Source organism: Tachysurus vachellii, chromosome 20 (genome assembly GCF_030014155.1).
Source record: "Tachysurus vachellii isolate PV-2020 chromosome 20, HZAU_Pvac_v1, whole genome shotgun sequence".
Taxonomy (NCBI): Eukaryota; Metazoa; Chordata; class Actinopteri; order Siluriformes; family Bagridae; genus Tachysurus; species Tachysurus vachellii.
The window spans coordinates 6,846,307-6,861,578 of NC_083479.1; the positions used below are offsets into that span (position 1 = coordinate 6,846,307).

The 15,272-nt window shown below is 41.5% G+C and overlaps 1 protein-coding gene across 2 annotated transcripts; it reads left to right on the forward strand.

Moving 5' to 3' along the window:
• Positions 1-11,323: 11,323 nt before the first annotated feature.
• On the forward strand, positions 11,324-14,702 carry LOC132863476 (EKC/KEOPS complex subunit LAGE3). Of its 2 annotated transcripts, none has more exons than XM_060896304.1 (3): positions 11,324-11,423; positions 12,512-12,640; positions 14,472-14,702. In XM_060896304.1, exons 1-3 carry the CDS (start codon positions 11,413-11,415, stop codon positions 14,584-14,586), a joined length of 255 nt encoding a protein of 84 aa, XP_060752287.1. In that variant the 5' UTR covers positions 11,324-11,412; the 3' UTR covers positions 14,587-14,702. The 2 variants fall into 2 exon arrangements, with proteins under 2 accessions (XP_060752287.1, XP_060752286.1); XM_060896303.1 differs by lacking the exon at positions 11,324-11,423 and adding an exon at positions 12,103-12,434 and having other exon boundaries at positions 12,504-12,640.
• Positions 14,703-15,272: the final 570 nt, after the last annotated feature.

Genomic DNA, 15,272 nt, shown 5'->3' on the forward strand with positions numbered 1-15,272 from the left:
TTTCCAACCTTTTCTCTGTTTGCCAAGACCGCTTGCGACATCGTGTTGCTGACGGTAAGCTAATTTTTGTTGAAACAGACCTGTCAATCAATTTCGAATCCACGCTGTAGCGGTTACTTTCCTGTCTGACTGGTGCGTGCAGGGCTGCATCGGTGTGTGCAACATTCGGGTCCAGTCGGGTTAAAAAAATTGCCAACCGGTCGAGTTCGACTCGGGTCTAATTTTTTCGGGGTTTGTCTCGGGCCGGGTCTTTCTTAAATAAAGATGCATGCCGGGTTCAGGTAAAAAGTGATTCGGGTCACTACGGGTTGGGTACATTTCGTTAGACCTGAGAAGACCTCTAGTGGGAGCATCAGTCTCTTGCATGATACAACTGGGTCCTGGCTCTGCTTCTGACACTAAATAAATTTTTAAAAATGGCCATATTTCTCATTACAAAACAATTCTCCCCTTTTTACAAAGCTTTCTGATCAAGTCAAGTCAGTTTCTTTAATGTAATGCTACTGAATCTTCCTGTGTCAATAATTATTTCTGGGCATTTTTAATTGAGCAGGTGTATACCACGCTCTTCATTAATTCTTCTAATTCTTACAAAATGAAAATTCTACCTGCCCTTTCTGGTGTTTTGGGCTCATGACTGGTGCTTGGTAACGTTACTGAACTTGGCTCTTCACTGTTAGCAGCAAACTGCACTAGCGGCTGCTGCAGCTGCTGCTGAAGAGCTACAAGAAAAGATTTGATACAGAAACATAAAAGGTGGTTTGCAGTCAACGTTGTTTTGCACGAGATTAAAGTCAGCTTACAGTCCGACTCATAGTCTTCATTTGTTTGCTCAATGGTTTTAAGGAAATATGTACTCAGCTTAGTACATTTGGCCACATCAGTTTCTTTTTTTTAATTCTAGCCTTTTCAGTGCCACATTTGAGCTTTTTACTAACTACAAGCCAGCTTCAAAGGCCTGTGATAATGACGCCTTACTCCCAGATGAGCTGAACGACTTCTATGCTCAGTTTCAAGTGCGGAACAATATAGCGGCAAGGAAGACCATCCCTCCTCCCAACGATCGGGTACGCTGTCAATCCACGGCTGAGGTGAGGAGAATATGCAGAGTTAACCCACAGAAGGCTGCTGGACCAGAAAACATTCCTGGGAGGGTTCTCAAGGAATGTGCAGAACAGCTAGCGGATGTTTTCAACATTTCCCAGAGCAGTGTTGTTCCACCTTGCCTCAAGACAACCACCATCGTCCCCGTGCCAAACTTTACAGTGTACAGATGGTGATTTTTTTTCTTTTGCACGTTTGTCACACTGTGGCTTGTCACACCTGAGTTCAATTTCTCTATCCACACCCAGGCCTGATTACTGCCACACCTGTTTGCAATCAAGAAATCACTTAACCCTCCTGCAGACCACAGGACAATTTGACCCCGCTGGAAAGTTTAATGTGTCATAACTTGGGTTTTATTCCACATATTTGCCTGAAATTTACCAGGACTGTTCCAAATTAAAGTAAAATTAATTTTGTCTATTTTTGTTGAACTATGTGTTCGTAAAATAAATACTTTCCTGCTCAAGAGCACGGGGTCAATTTGACACCGCCACATTTAGTGGGGCAATAGGTCACACTTTTGCCCCTTTCTGCGCAATGAACATACATACAGACACAAAAATGCAAACATAAAATGTCCACTAACACACGCACCCAAAACACACACTCACACACCACACACACACAGAGATGCACACACACACACACAAACACACACACAAATTAGGCATTGCATTTCATTAGGCCTCCAGAAAAAAAAGCTACACATTTGTAAATATTTCACACTTTTGATATGCCTTTGCCTAGCAGAGGGCAAAATATGATCTACCGAAATGATGCTACACACACACACACATACACACACACAAGCATTGGGCATTGCAATTCATTAGGCCTCCAGAAAAAACAAAAGCTACTCATTTATAAATATTTCACACTTGTTATATCCATTTGTCCAGCTGGGGGCAAAATCTGATCTACCAACAAGCTTTACAGACACACACAGACAGACACACACACACACACACACACACGCTGTGTTTTCAAATTCAAATCATATTTGTTTCCTCTCTCTTATTTATGAATTTAGTTGCGTCGGTCAGCTTTGACTTGGGGATGTTTATAATATTTAATAATTTCTGCTTATTTTACTCAAAAACATGGCATAATTTCATGAGGTTTATTGTTTATAAATTAATATAAATTTATAAATATAATATAATACAAAGCATAAGACGTGTAAAGGAAGTTTTATTCACAAGAAATTATGCCATGTTTTTGAGTGGTGTGTGTGTGTGTGTGTAGCCGTTTTTGGGTGATCAGATGGCATCTGGTAGGCAAAATAGACATTGCAAGTGTAAAATGTTCACAAATATAAGCTGATCACACAATGGTGATAATTGTATAATTTTTTGATTTATAAGCATTCAAGCCAATTTGACCTGGAAAAAACAGGTTTTATTATTTACTGACATTAAAAATGGTCAAAATGGTTTCAAAACAATCTCCTGGCTTTGAAATATAGTGTACCAGCCTGTAATTGTGCATTAACATTTGTGCCTCTATAGTGAAAATAATTCAAAATTTCTGTTTTTTCTTTTTACTAAAAAATGAGGCATTTTTGTATATTAATGAGATTTGTTATACCAAATATTACACAAACTTTTGCAAAATATATGTTAATATGTCAAGTCAAGTCACTTTTATTGTCACATCACCACAACACATGTACAATGGTGAGTGAAATTCTTGGGAGCGTGCTCCAGAAATTGCAGAACAATTTACATACAGTAATTAAGAAACAGAAATTAAGAACAGTTTACATACGGGTGAAAATGTGCAAAATGCTCATTACTAGGGCTGTGTATTGGCAAGAATCTGTCGATACAATATGTATCACGATACGAGGTTGCGATACGATATGTTGCAATACATTGCGATATTGTAAGCAAGGCGATATATTGGGATATTTCTTATTTTAGTTATAGGATAAAGTTTTAGGGAAGCTGTCATGAACACCACCATATGCAAACCTTTTTTTATTTAACCAGAACACAGTGGGAACTGCATTTGCATTAATTAGCCCCTGTAACATTCAATATGATTGAACCACTTTATGTATGTATGAATAAAGGGGGAAAAATAAAGTGCTTGCAGGATTTCTTAAATGTATTAACCATCCATCCATCCATCCATCTTCTACTGCTTATCCGGGGCCGGGTCGCGGGGGCAGCAGTCTGAGCAGGGACACCCAGACTTCCCTCTCCCCAGACACTTCCTCCAGCTCCTCCGGGGGAATACCGAGGCGTTCCCAGGCCAGCCGAGAGACATAGTCCCTCCAGCGTGTCCTAGGTCTTCCCTGGGGCCTCCTCCCAGTTGGACATGCCCAGAACACCTCCCCAGGAAGGCGTCCCGGAGGCATCCGGAACAGATGCCCGAGCCACCTCAGCTGACTCCTCTCGATGTGGAGGAGCAGCGGCTCTACTCTGAGCTCCTCCCGAGAGACCGAGCTCCTCACCCTATCTCTAAGGGAGCGCCCAGCCACCCTGCAGAGGAAACTCATTTCGGCCGCCTGTATCCGGGATCTTGTCCTTTCGGTCATGACCCAAAGCTCATGAACATAGGTGAGGGTAGGAACGTAGATCGACTGGTAAATAGAGAGCTTCGCCTTGCGGCTCAACTCTTTCTTCACCACAACAGACCAGTATATCGACCGCATCACTGCAGAAGATACACCGATCCGCCTGTCGATCTCCTGCTCCATCCTTCCCTCACTCGTGAACAAGACCCCAAGATACTTAAACTCCTCCACTTGAGGCAGGCGCTTTCCACCAACCTGAAGGGGACATGCCACCCTTTTCCGGCTGAGAACCATGGCCTCGGACTTGGAGGTGCTGATTCTCATCCCACACACTCGGATTTCACACTCGGCTGCAAACCGTCCCAGTGCACGCTGAAGGTCCTGATTTGAAGAAGCCAACAGGACAACATCATCTGCAAAAAGCAGAGACGAAATCCCGTGGTCCCCAAACCGGACTCCCTCCAGCCCCCGACTGTGCCTAGAAATCCTGTCCATATAAATAATGAACAGGACCGGTGACAAAGGGCAGCCCTGCCGGAGTCCAACATGCACTGGGAACAAGTCTGACTTACTGCCGGCAATGCGAACCAAACTCCTGCTCCGGTCATATAGGGACCGGACAGCCCTTAGCAGAGGGCCCCAGACCCCATACTCCCAGTGCACCCCCCACAGATCACCATGAGGGACACATTCGAATGCCTGCTCCAGATCCACAAAGCACATGTGGACTGGTTGGGCAAACTCCCATGAACCCTCCAGCAACCTGGTGAGGCTATAGAGATGGTCCAGTGTTCCACGACCAGGACGAAACCCGCATTGTTCCTCCTGAATCCGAGGTTCGACTATCGGCCGAATTCTCCTCTCCAGTACCCTGGCATAGACTTTTCCGGGGAGGCTGAGGAGTGTGATCCCCTGTAGTTGGAACACACCCTCCGGTCCCCCTTCTTAAATAGAGGGACCACCACCCCAGTCTGCCAGTCCAGAGGCACTGTCCCCAGCCACCACGCGATGTTGCAGAGGCGTGTCAACCAAGACAACCCCACAACATCCAGAGACTTGAGGTACTCAGGGCGGATCTCATCCACCCCCGGTGCCTTGCCACTGAGGAGCTTCTCAACCACCTCAGTGACCTCAGCTTGGGGGATCGATGAGTCCTCAACTGAGCCCTCTAACTCTGCTTCCTCAGTGGAAGACATGTCGGTGAGGTCGAGGAGATCCTCGAAGTACTCCTTCCACCGTCCGAGAATGTCCCCAGTCGAAGTCAGCAGATCCCCGCTCTCACTGTAAACAGTGTGAGCAGGGCACTGCTTCCCCTTTCTGAGGCGCCGGACGGTTTGCCAGAATTTCTTTGAGGCCAACCGATAGTCCTTCTCCATGGCCTCACCGAACTCCTCCCAGACCCGAGTTTTTGCCTCTGCAACCACCCGGGCTGAAGCTCGCTTGGCCCTCTGGTACCAATCAGCTGCCTCCGGAGTCCCCTGAGCCAACCAGGCTCGATAGGACTCCTTCTTCAGCTTGACGGCATCCCTTACTTCCGGTGTCCACCACCGGGTTCGGGGATTGCTGCCACGACAGGCAGGCACCAGAGACCTTACGGCCACAGCTCCGCGCGGCCGCGTCGACAATGGAGGTGGAGAACATGGTCCACTCAGACTCAATGTCTCCAACCTCCCTTGGGATCTGGTTGAAGCTCTGCCGGAGGTGGGAGTTGAAGATCTCTCTGACCGGAGACTCTGCCAAACGTTCCCAGCGGACCCTCACAGTATGTTTGGGTCTGCCAAGTCTGTCCAACTTCCTCCCTGGCCATCGAATCCAACTCACCACCAGGTGGTGATCAGTTGACAGCTCTGCCCTTCTCTTTACCCGAGTGTCCAAGACATACGGCCGGAAGTCAGATGAAACAACCACAAAGTCGATCATCGACCTCCGACCTAGGGTGTCCTGATGCCATGTGTACTGATGGACACCCTTATGCTTGAACATGGTGTTCGTTATGGACAAACTGTGACTAGCACAGAAGTCCAATAACAGAACACCACTCGGGTTCAGGTCGGGGGGGCCGTTCCTCCCAATCATGTCCCTCCAGGTGTCACTGTCGCTGCCCACGTGAGCGTTGAGGTCCCCCATTAGAACGACGGAGTCCCCAGTCGGAGCACTTTCAAGCACCCCTCCCAGAGACGCCAAGAAGGTCGGGTACTCTACACTGCCATTTGGCCCGTAATCACAAATAACAGTGAGAGACCTCTCCCCGACCTGAAGGTGCAGGGACACGACCCTCTTGTTCACCGGGGTGAACTCCAACACATGGCTGTTGAGCTGGGGGGGCTATGAGCAAGCCCACACCAGCCTGCCGCCTCTCACCGCGGGCAACTCCAGAGTAGTAGAGAGCCCAGCCTCTCTCAAGGAGTTGGGTTCCAGAGCCCAAGCCGTGCATGGAGGCAAGCCCAACTATATCTAGTCGGTATCTCTCGACCTCCCGCACCAGCTCAGGCTCCTTCCCCCCCAGCGAGGTGACATTCCATGTCCCTAGAGCCAGATTCCGTGTCCGAGGATTGGGTCGCCGAGGCTCCTGCCTTCGACTGCCACCCAATCCACATTGCACCAGCCCCTTACGGTTTCTCCTGCAGGTGGTGGGCCCACAGGAGATCGGCCCCACGTTGCTCCTTCGGGCTGAGCCCGGCCGGGCCCCATGGGGTAAGACCTGGCCACCAGGCGCTCGCATGCGAGCCCCAACCCCGGGCCTGGCTCCAGGGTGGGGCCCCGGTTGCGCCATACCGGGCGACGTCACGGACCTTGCTTTGTTTTTCTTCATAAAGGGCTTTTGAACCGCTCTTTGTCTGGCCCGTCACCCAGGACCTGTTTGCCTTGGGAGACCCTACCAGGGGCAAAAAGCCCCAGACAACATAGCTCCTAGGATCATTCAGGCACGCAAACCCCTCCACCACAATAAGGTGGTGGTTCAAGGAGGGGTTAAATGTATTAAATGTGTTAAATTAAATGTATTAAATGTTAGCTGTTATAAACAGACCATATATATTTTTTAGACCCTGCTTTTAAAGCTTCACAGTTTCAGTTTACAATTGTAGCGTGCAGTGTCCTAACATTTTGATCTGAACAAAAGAATTACATCTGCTTTATATCAATGAAAAATAAAGTGCTTGCAGGATTATTTAGTTAAACTAAATATAAAATAGAACGTTTTGATCTGAACAAAATAATTATATCTGCTTAATATCAATGAAAAAATAAAGTGCTTGCAGGATTCCTAAAGAAAACAAAACAAATATAAACAATAAAATATTTACAGATGTTGAACATTCTCAGAACCTTTAAACTTGGGTTTTACAGGTTTCTTTCATTTGTATTTATATTTGTCTTTTTATTTAATGTGAAGGTTTTTCTGAAGAAAGATAAGCTGGTCAATATGCTCAGATGTCAGGGCACTTCTATGTGCAGTTACAATGTCTCCTGCAGTGGAGAAAACTCTTTCCGCAGAAACACTTGTGCCCGGAATGCACACGAAACCCTTTGCTAGTTTGGATAGCTCAGGGTACGCATCTTCATGTTCTTTCCACCAACTGAGTGGGTTTTCTTGGAGGGGCAAAGGTTTTTCTTCTCTAAACCTCTTAATCTCAGATGCAGCAGTATCATGTGCAGATTTTGGTGCCATGTTGTTTTCAGAAGTGGCAAATACCATTCCAAGCAAGTCAGCCAATGCACATGATTTCCTTGGCCTCTTTATGGGTTGCAGGGAGGTGGAGGCAGAGCCATCTTCATAGTCAGATAGGTGATCTTCAACATCCTTTGACTGGTCAGTCTCCTCTAATTCTTTATCTTGCTGCTGAAAAAATATCAAAGCATCAGATAGAACTATTATTATTATTATTATTATTATTATTATTATTTTTACAGTAAATTGTCATTAACTTTCACAACACAATCTAACCTGATATAAGGATAAATTTTTAATTATTTACAAAATAGAAATAAGTACAACTATTTATTAAAACTTAATTATTTAACCAATGAATGTTATTATATTAACCATGTTATAAATATAATATGAACTAATGTTAGATACATTAACTGATACACTTAAAATTGTAATGTATTTAATAAAAACAAGTAGACTAATTTATTAATGTATTTATTTGCTTACATTCTGTTGCTTATTTATGGCAGCCACCACAGCATCCGTCATTTTGGAGTACGTCTCTTTGATCTCCATTTCAGAGAGAAAGGGTAGATCCTTAAAACTTGGATCCAGAGCTGATGCCATGCACAGTGTCTCCCTCTCATTGGCATATCTCTTTCCCAGATCTTGTGCTATAGCAGCCTTGATGTCCTTTGCTGTCTTTGTATCACCTGGGCTTTCTTCTGTGCCCATGACAAGCTTTGAATAAAGTGGTGCAATGACAGAAAGAGTGGGCATGCTCTCTTCTGACATTACCAATGTGGCATTCTTCATTGGCTTCAGTGCCTTGAGCACTTCCTCAGTACATGTGATGTCAGCTTCATTCATTGTGAAGACATCCTTTTCACACTTTCTGACCTCTGTTGAAAGTAGTTCTGCACAGATGGCTGGTTGTTGTTCTAAAAATCTATCTATCATGTCATAAGAGCTATTCCACCTCGTGACAACATCTGTAATTAACCTGTGTTTTGGTAGCTGGAGCAGGTCTTGCTTTTGTTTTAGCTGGTGGCTTGCTATGGTGCTGCGTCTGAAAAAGCTTGTAACACTTCTGATCCTGCCTAGGAGTTGCTCCACTGCTGGCAACTTTAGTGCTTTCTGTGAGGCGAGATTCAGGCTGTGCGCAAAACATCGGATGTGGGTCATGTCTGCGAGTCCAGCCGCGACATTCATATTGGAAGCATTGTCTGTTACAATCACTGGATGTTTCTCTTCCAAACCCCATTCAGTGACGGCCTCCTTTAGTAATTCTGCAATGTTATTCCCTGTGTTACTGTCATGCATCGCTCTTGTCTGTAGTACATACGAGACCAGATTCCACTCAGTCGTTATGTATTGCGCTGTTATCGTTACGAATGATTCAGTGGCCCGGGATGTCCAAGCATCACATGTCAACGCGACTCTCTCAGCTAAGCTAAGAGATTGTAGTATGCTCATTTTTACCTAATTGTACAAGTTGGGCAGAGCGATGTCCATAATGTGCTGGCGGGATGGTATTGTGTAGCGAGGCTCCAAAGTTTTCAGCATATGATGGAAGCCTTTGTTCTCTATGACACTGAGAGGGCGCATATCTTTGCAAATAAAATAAAGTACTGACTGTGTTATTTTGGTTGCACGCGTTGAGGTTGGTGGTAACTTTGATCTGTGAACTTGCTCCAGCGTGAGTTGACGGGATCCTCTCTTTTAATGTTAGCCATTTGCTGCTGTTCTGTTATCCGTGCATCCGCATGGTGCCTCGTTATGTGCGCTCTCAGATTTGTAGTTTTCTTTGAATATTTGACGTTGGCATTGCACATTTTACAAACAGAAATACTTTTGTCAATCTCTTTCGTGCCTGGTCTGTAACGAAAGCCGAAATGACGCCACACATCGGCTTTGTACACTGAAGTGGGAGCTGGAAATATTCTTTCATCCTCCATTACTAGCAGTGAACTATTTTAACATTAACATTAGTAGCGCACCGTTATGCTAGTACTTCCTGTAACTGTTTAAGTTCAGAGATAAGAAGACGGCGATCTAGCGGTTGGGATATAAATGGAACAAAATGAAACTGCCATGAATCTGTATAATATATTTTTTTTTATAAATATCAATATTTTGTTTTTGAGAATCGATACAGTATCGGCAAACAAAATATCGCGATACTCACGTGTATCGATATTTTCTTACACCCCTACTCATTACCAGGTAAAATGTGCAAATGTGAAAATGTGCAATATGCTCATACATAGTCAGTACACACAGTGTACTATTAGACATATTTACAATGCACTACACATTATATGCAATATGTACTTATATACATATATGTATAAGTATAAATATTATATATATGTAAATGTGTTTACATATATTTATATATATATATATATATATATATATATATATATATATATATATATATACACACACACACATACATACATACTTCATTTTTTACAAGCATTCAAAACAGACAAGGTCAAGTTGGCTCGGCACTCCTAATTTGCAGAATGCAGAAAAGGTATGCAGGAGGGTTAAATAAGACCAGACTAACAAAGTGAAGTAGATCAAAAGATTCAGGAACAAATTAGAAAGTAAGTAACTGAAATCTATCAGTCTGGAAAAGGTTATTAAGCCATTTCTAAAGACTCCAGCGAACCACAGGGTGAGACATTATCCACAAATGGCGAACCTTCCCAGGAGTGGCTGGCCGGCCAAACCACTCATACAAGATGTCACAAAAGACCCCACAACAACATCCAAAGAACTGCAGGCCTCAATTGCCTCAGTTAAGGTCAGTGTTCATGACTCCACCATAAGAAAGAGACTGGGCAAAAATGGCCTGCATGGCAGAGTTCCAAGATGAAACCCGCTGCTGAGCAAAAAGAACATAAAGGCTCATCTCAGATTTGCCAGAAAACATGCTGATTATCCCCAAGACTTTTGGGAAAATACTCTGTGGTCTGACGAGACAAAAGTTTAACTCTTTGGAAGGTGTGTGTCCCATTACATCTGGCGAAAAAGTAAGACTGCATTTCAGAAAAAGAATATCATATCCACAGCAAAATATGGTGCTGGTAGTGTGATGGTCTGGGGCTGTTGCTGTGATAAATAGAAGCATGAATTCTGATGTCTACCAAAAAATTCTGAAGTACAATGTGCAGCCATCTGTTTGTGATCTCAAGCTGAAGCAAACTTGGGATCTGCAGCAGGATAATGATCCAAAACACACTAGCAAGTCCACCTCTGAATGGCTGAAGAAAAACAAAATGAAGACTTTGGAGTGGCCTAGACAAAGTCCTGACCTGAATCCTATATATATACTGCCGTATACGTATATATATATATATATATATATATATATATATATATATATATATATATATATATAAATATATATATATATATATATATATATATATATATATATATATATATATATATATATATATATATATATATATGAAAGCAGCTTTACATATGAAAAAAAAATTAAAGTTTAAAATAAACTATACATTATATTTACAAAGCTATATATTTCAAACATCTTTCCCTAATGAGCAAGCCGGAGGCAATGGTGGCAAGGAAAAACTCCTTGAGATTATATGAGGAAAAAACCTTCAGAGGAACGAGGCTTAGAAGGGAACCCATCTTCATTTGGGAAATAATGGACAGTAAATAATGGCAATGTAAATGATATCCTTTCTACAACAGTTTCTAGTTTAGTGGAATTAAGCAACTAAGAGCTCCTGAGGAACTAATATATGAAAATAAAAGATCTGAACTTAAAGAAAAGTTACTCACTATGGGTGTAATCAACATTTCAATGCAAAGTCTTCTAAAAAAGAGTCCAAGCCAAGGGAAAATATATAATACATTATTAAAGTATATAAGATTAACAGGCGTCTCTAACAGAATTTAAGTTTTACATATACTTTTTTTTTTAACTTTCTTTTGGCGCTCCACCCGTCTATCCTGTTGGTGGCGGTAATGCAACAAAGCTGCTAATAAACCTAAAAGGAAGAAGAACAACAACAAGTAAAAGCAGTGTCGCTAAGCAGTGCCTGAAACCCAACCAGGAAGACGACGATTACTATACACAAACAATAACATGCTCGAATTGTATCCTTTCAGTATAATTATGGTTTGTGGTTTAGTATGTTACTTCAGATTCGTATACGGTTTGCTAAACCCTGCGAGCAAATTGAATCAGTGCAAATCTGTGTGTTGCAGTACATAAATGAAAGGTATAAGGGTTTAATGCCCTCTTCAGTGTACAATATATTTATTATGTTATTATATTTACTGTTTTACATTTTTGTAATGTAAAATTTTGTAAATGGGGATGATTTTGAGATTTGGGAACCGATTTTAAAAGCACATTTAAAGCAGAAAAAAATAGTAAAAGATAAAATGAAAATATATTTTAACTCATTGAAGTGATATACAAACATAGATCTATTGTTATCTTTTTATATTTTGTAAACGAGAATAGGCTTTATAGTTTAGATTCTTTAAAGTAGCCACCTTTTGCATTGATGACAGCTTTGCATTCTCTCAGCCTCATGAGTAAGTCCCTAGAATGGTTACCCAGGGGTGTTGAGTACCCAGGGGTGTTGAGTACCCAGGGGAGTGGAGTACCCAGGGGTGTGGAGTACCCAGGGGAGTGGAGTACCCAGGGGAGTGGAGTACCCAGGGGAGTGGAGTACCCAGGGGTGGGGAGTACCCAGGGGTGGGGAGTACCCAGGGGTGTGGAGTACCCAGGGGTGTGGAGTACCCAGGGGTGTGGAGTACCCAGGGATGGGGAGTACCCAGGGGTGTGGAGTACCCAGGGGTGTTGAGTATTTGTTGGCTGCTTTTTCTGCCAGTTCTTTGCTGATGGCACTGCAGGACATCTTCCGATATAGAAGGGAAGTAAGCATGATGTGTATTTCACCTGCTGCATAAAGTTTTATGATGATACATATAATTATAATTCACATTATTAATCTACATGATATCTCCATTTATGGAATTGGCAGATGCTCTTATTCAGAGCGGCTTGCTGTGTGCTATAGCTGCGTCGCCATCTTGGATCATTTTAGTTGCCAGGTGGATTATAACCACCAGGATACAGACACAGATCAGGACTGGGTCAGTAATCTTGTGTACAACATAGCCTTGATGTCTGTAATTATTTTGAGGATTATTTTTCCTTTACAGTATGTTAGAACTTTAGAAGTTCCTTTACCTTCACAAAAGGAGGTGTCCATTGCACTCCGGTCCTTGTCCCCTGATCATGAGCCACGGACAGGAGCAACCATAAAAAGTCTGAGTGCTTCAGCCAATGCCCTCTCTGTGTAAGTTTTAATACATAATCAACATTTCAGATAGATGTAACTCCTATCTTAGGTTTTATTTTTAATTATTTTGCAGAGAAACTTAAATCTATAGGTTTTAGACAGTATGAAAGTTACAAATTTATTACATTGATTGTTGCTAAATTGCACTGAAAATTGCAGCTTTATTCACAAACTTCAATTGATTTCTTCATGAAATACATCAGGAAATTAAAAAACATCAAAGACAGAAACACACACAAATGAAAAACTACAGAATCCTAAGAGGCCATGCATTATTATATATATTTTCCTTTCTTGTTTTATCATGATCTCAACTTAAGCTGTTTTTTGTAATCTTGACATAGCAAAAGTTGCTTTTTTTACTACATATTTTTTCTGTGTATTTGGCATAGGAACATGTGTAACGCATCATCATGGGTGATCGCTTTTGCTTATACTTTGATCAGGGACACACTCAAACTGAAATTGTTCTATGTCTGTCAGTGATTGACAACGTCCACATAAGTTTTTGACACTTGAGAATGAAAAAAAATTTCAAGCTTGGCCAGTACCTCCAGGATTTTGCAGACATTTATCATATGACTAGCAGTTCTTCTTGTGCAGAAAAATATTTGAATTAGCTATATTTCAAGCACCAGATTTTTCTTGTAAATGAAGACGCATGTATTTCTGTGACAGCTGTACTCCATATTTGACATGTGAATAGAAGAGGGCTTTGCCTGAATGTATATTATGGTGAGCTCATGCATTTTCATCAGAAAGTACAGAAAATCTGTGGTAATTTAAAAAATGTCAAGCTCCTCTGAATATCATTGGGTTAAAGTTCGTGTTCATTACTGTGATTGCAAAATCCTGGAGGGACTGAATTGTCTAACGTGATAAAGGCAGGAAGGGTCAAGAAAGATGGTTTTTCAACATTAATTACAATGTACATCTTATTTCTAAAATATCATCATATGAAGGCCCTTAATAAATAAAAAAATAGATGCATTCTAAGCATCAATAGACACATTCATGCAGGGTTTTCTAAACTATGGAGCTTGACCTCTCTCCCAAATTCAAGATATGTAAGAATACTTACAAAGCCCCTTCTTGCAAGCTGAAAGGGTTAAAATTTTCTGCTGTTTCATACACACAGAATTACTAAGGGAAGATTTTTTATTTTATATATGTGGCCCCGCCAAAGCATTGGAACAGCAAGGCCAACCATATTATTTTCAATATAACCTGAAGACATTAGTGTTTAAGGCAAAAAAAAATTTAATCAAAGATGATGGATATGAATTTGAGGTTTCATTTTCTTATATTTACATGAATATATTAAACATGGCAACTTGGGTGGCAAACAAGCATTTTTTAAAACCTAGTAACTCCACTTACCACTTCCAAAAGCCAAGGGTCTCTCAGACTGATGTGCGCTATAGCATTCAGCAAAGCTCATGTGACCTTCAATAAGGACCTTCTCTATTAAATTTTACCTATCCTAACCATCGGGGCAATAGATTAATATCCACGTAACTTCTTGTGTGTTCATACATACTGTATGCCAAGACTTTACTACAGTCACATAGCAACAATATGATATAGTATTATGTTATTAAATAACTTGATACTGGCTTTCATTCCAATTATAACAGTAGTTTGAGTTGTTAAAGATAAAGATATACAGTTTGTTCTGTTTTCTGAGCAGATATCTTTTTATGATGGGTGCTGATAGAATACTGAAAATATGTATGTGTAAATGCAGTCAAGCTAACTCATTCATTTTATAACAATATCTTCTGTAGCTATTATGCATGTTAACTGAAGCTTCATAATGTATTTTCAGAAAATGGAATGCTGTTGAGGCTCGCAGTCTTCGTGTATCAGTAGGCTCATTTTTAGATCACTTGGCACTTGTAATGGAAACTATGGATACATTTGGACAACCAGATCTACAGTGAAACTAATACATCATGCTGATGGAAAATGTGACCAGATTATATTCAGGGAGATTAGCCCAATTCTGTACTATTTAAAAATATTGTATTTTGTCTGTTTAATAAACAATTAAAAACTACTTGGACCAGTTCATTAATTTTGGAGAAGAAAACATACCACTGTTATAGCATTAATCCATGATGCAGATGTGTGAGATTGTTCCGCCATCGGTTTTCTGTTTTAGTAAACTATTTAATTATACTAATTTGTCAGATTTAATAAACTAATGCTAGTCTACAAAGCCAAAAACAGACCAGCTGTAACCCAACACCCACTTACCTCAGATCACTTAACACACCCTGCATTGCACCATGCTCCCTCCAATCCTCTGACAATGCTCAATTGGTCCTATCATTTTAGAGATTGAAAACTATCCAGTCTGTGGTATGAAAGAATGAATTTTCTTTTAGAGCTCTAGTGTTAAATAATATATTTAAAAAAAATTCAAGGTGCTTTCACCTTATCCTGCCATACAAACCCCGCTGCTAATCTGCTAATACAAAACCTGGCATATGACCAATCAAACAACTGGTTTTCACATTTGTTCATTTTATGAATCATACACAAAAGTGTGCTTTAAATCATACATCCTTTCCCAACAGAACAACAGTAGCAGTCACTTCATGCCCACAATATCCAGACTACACAT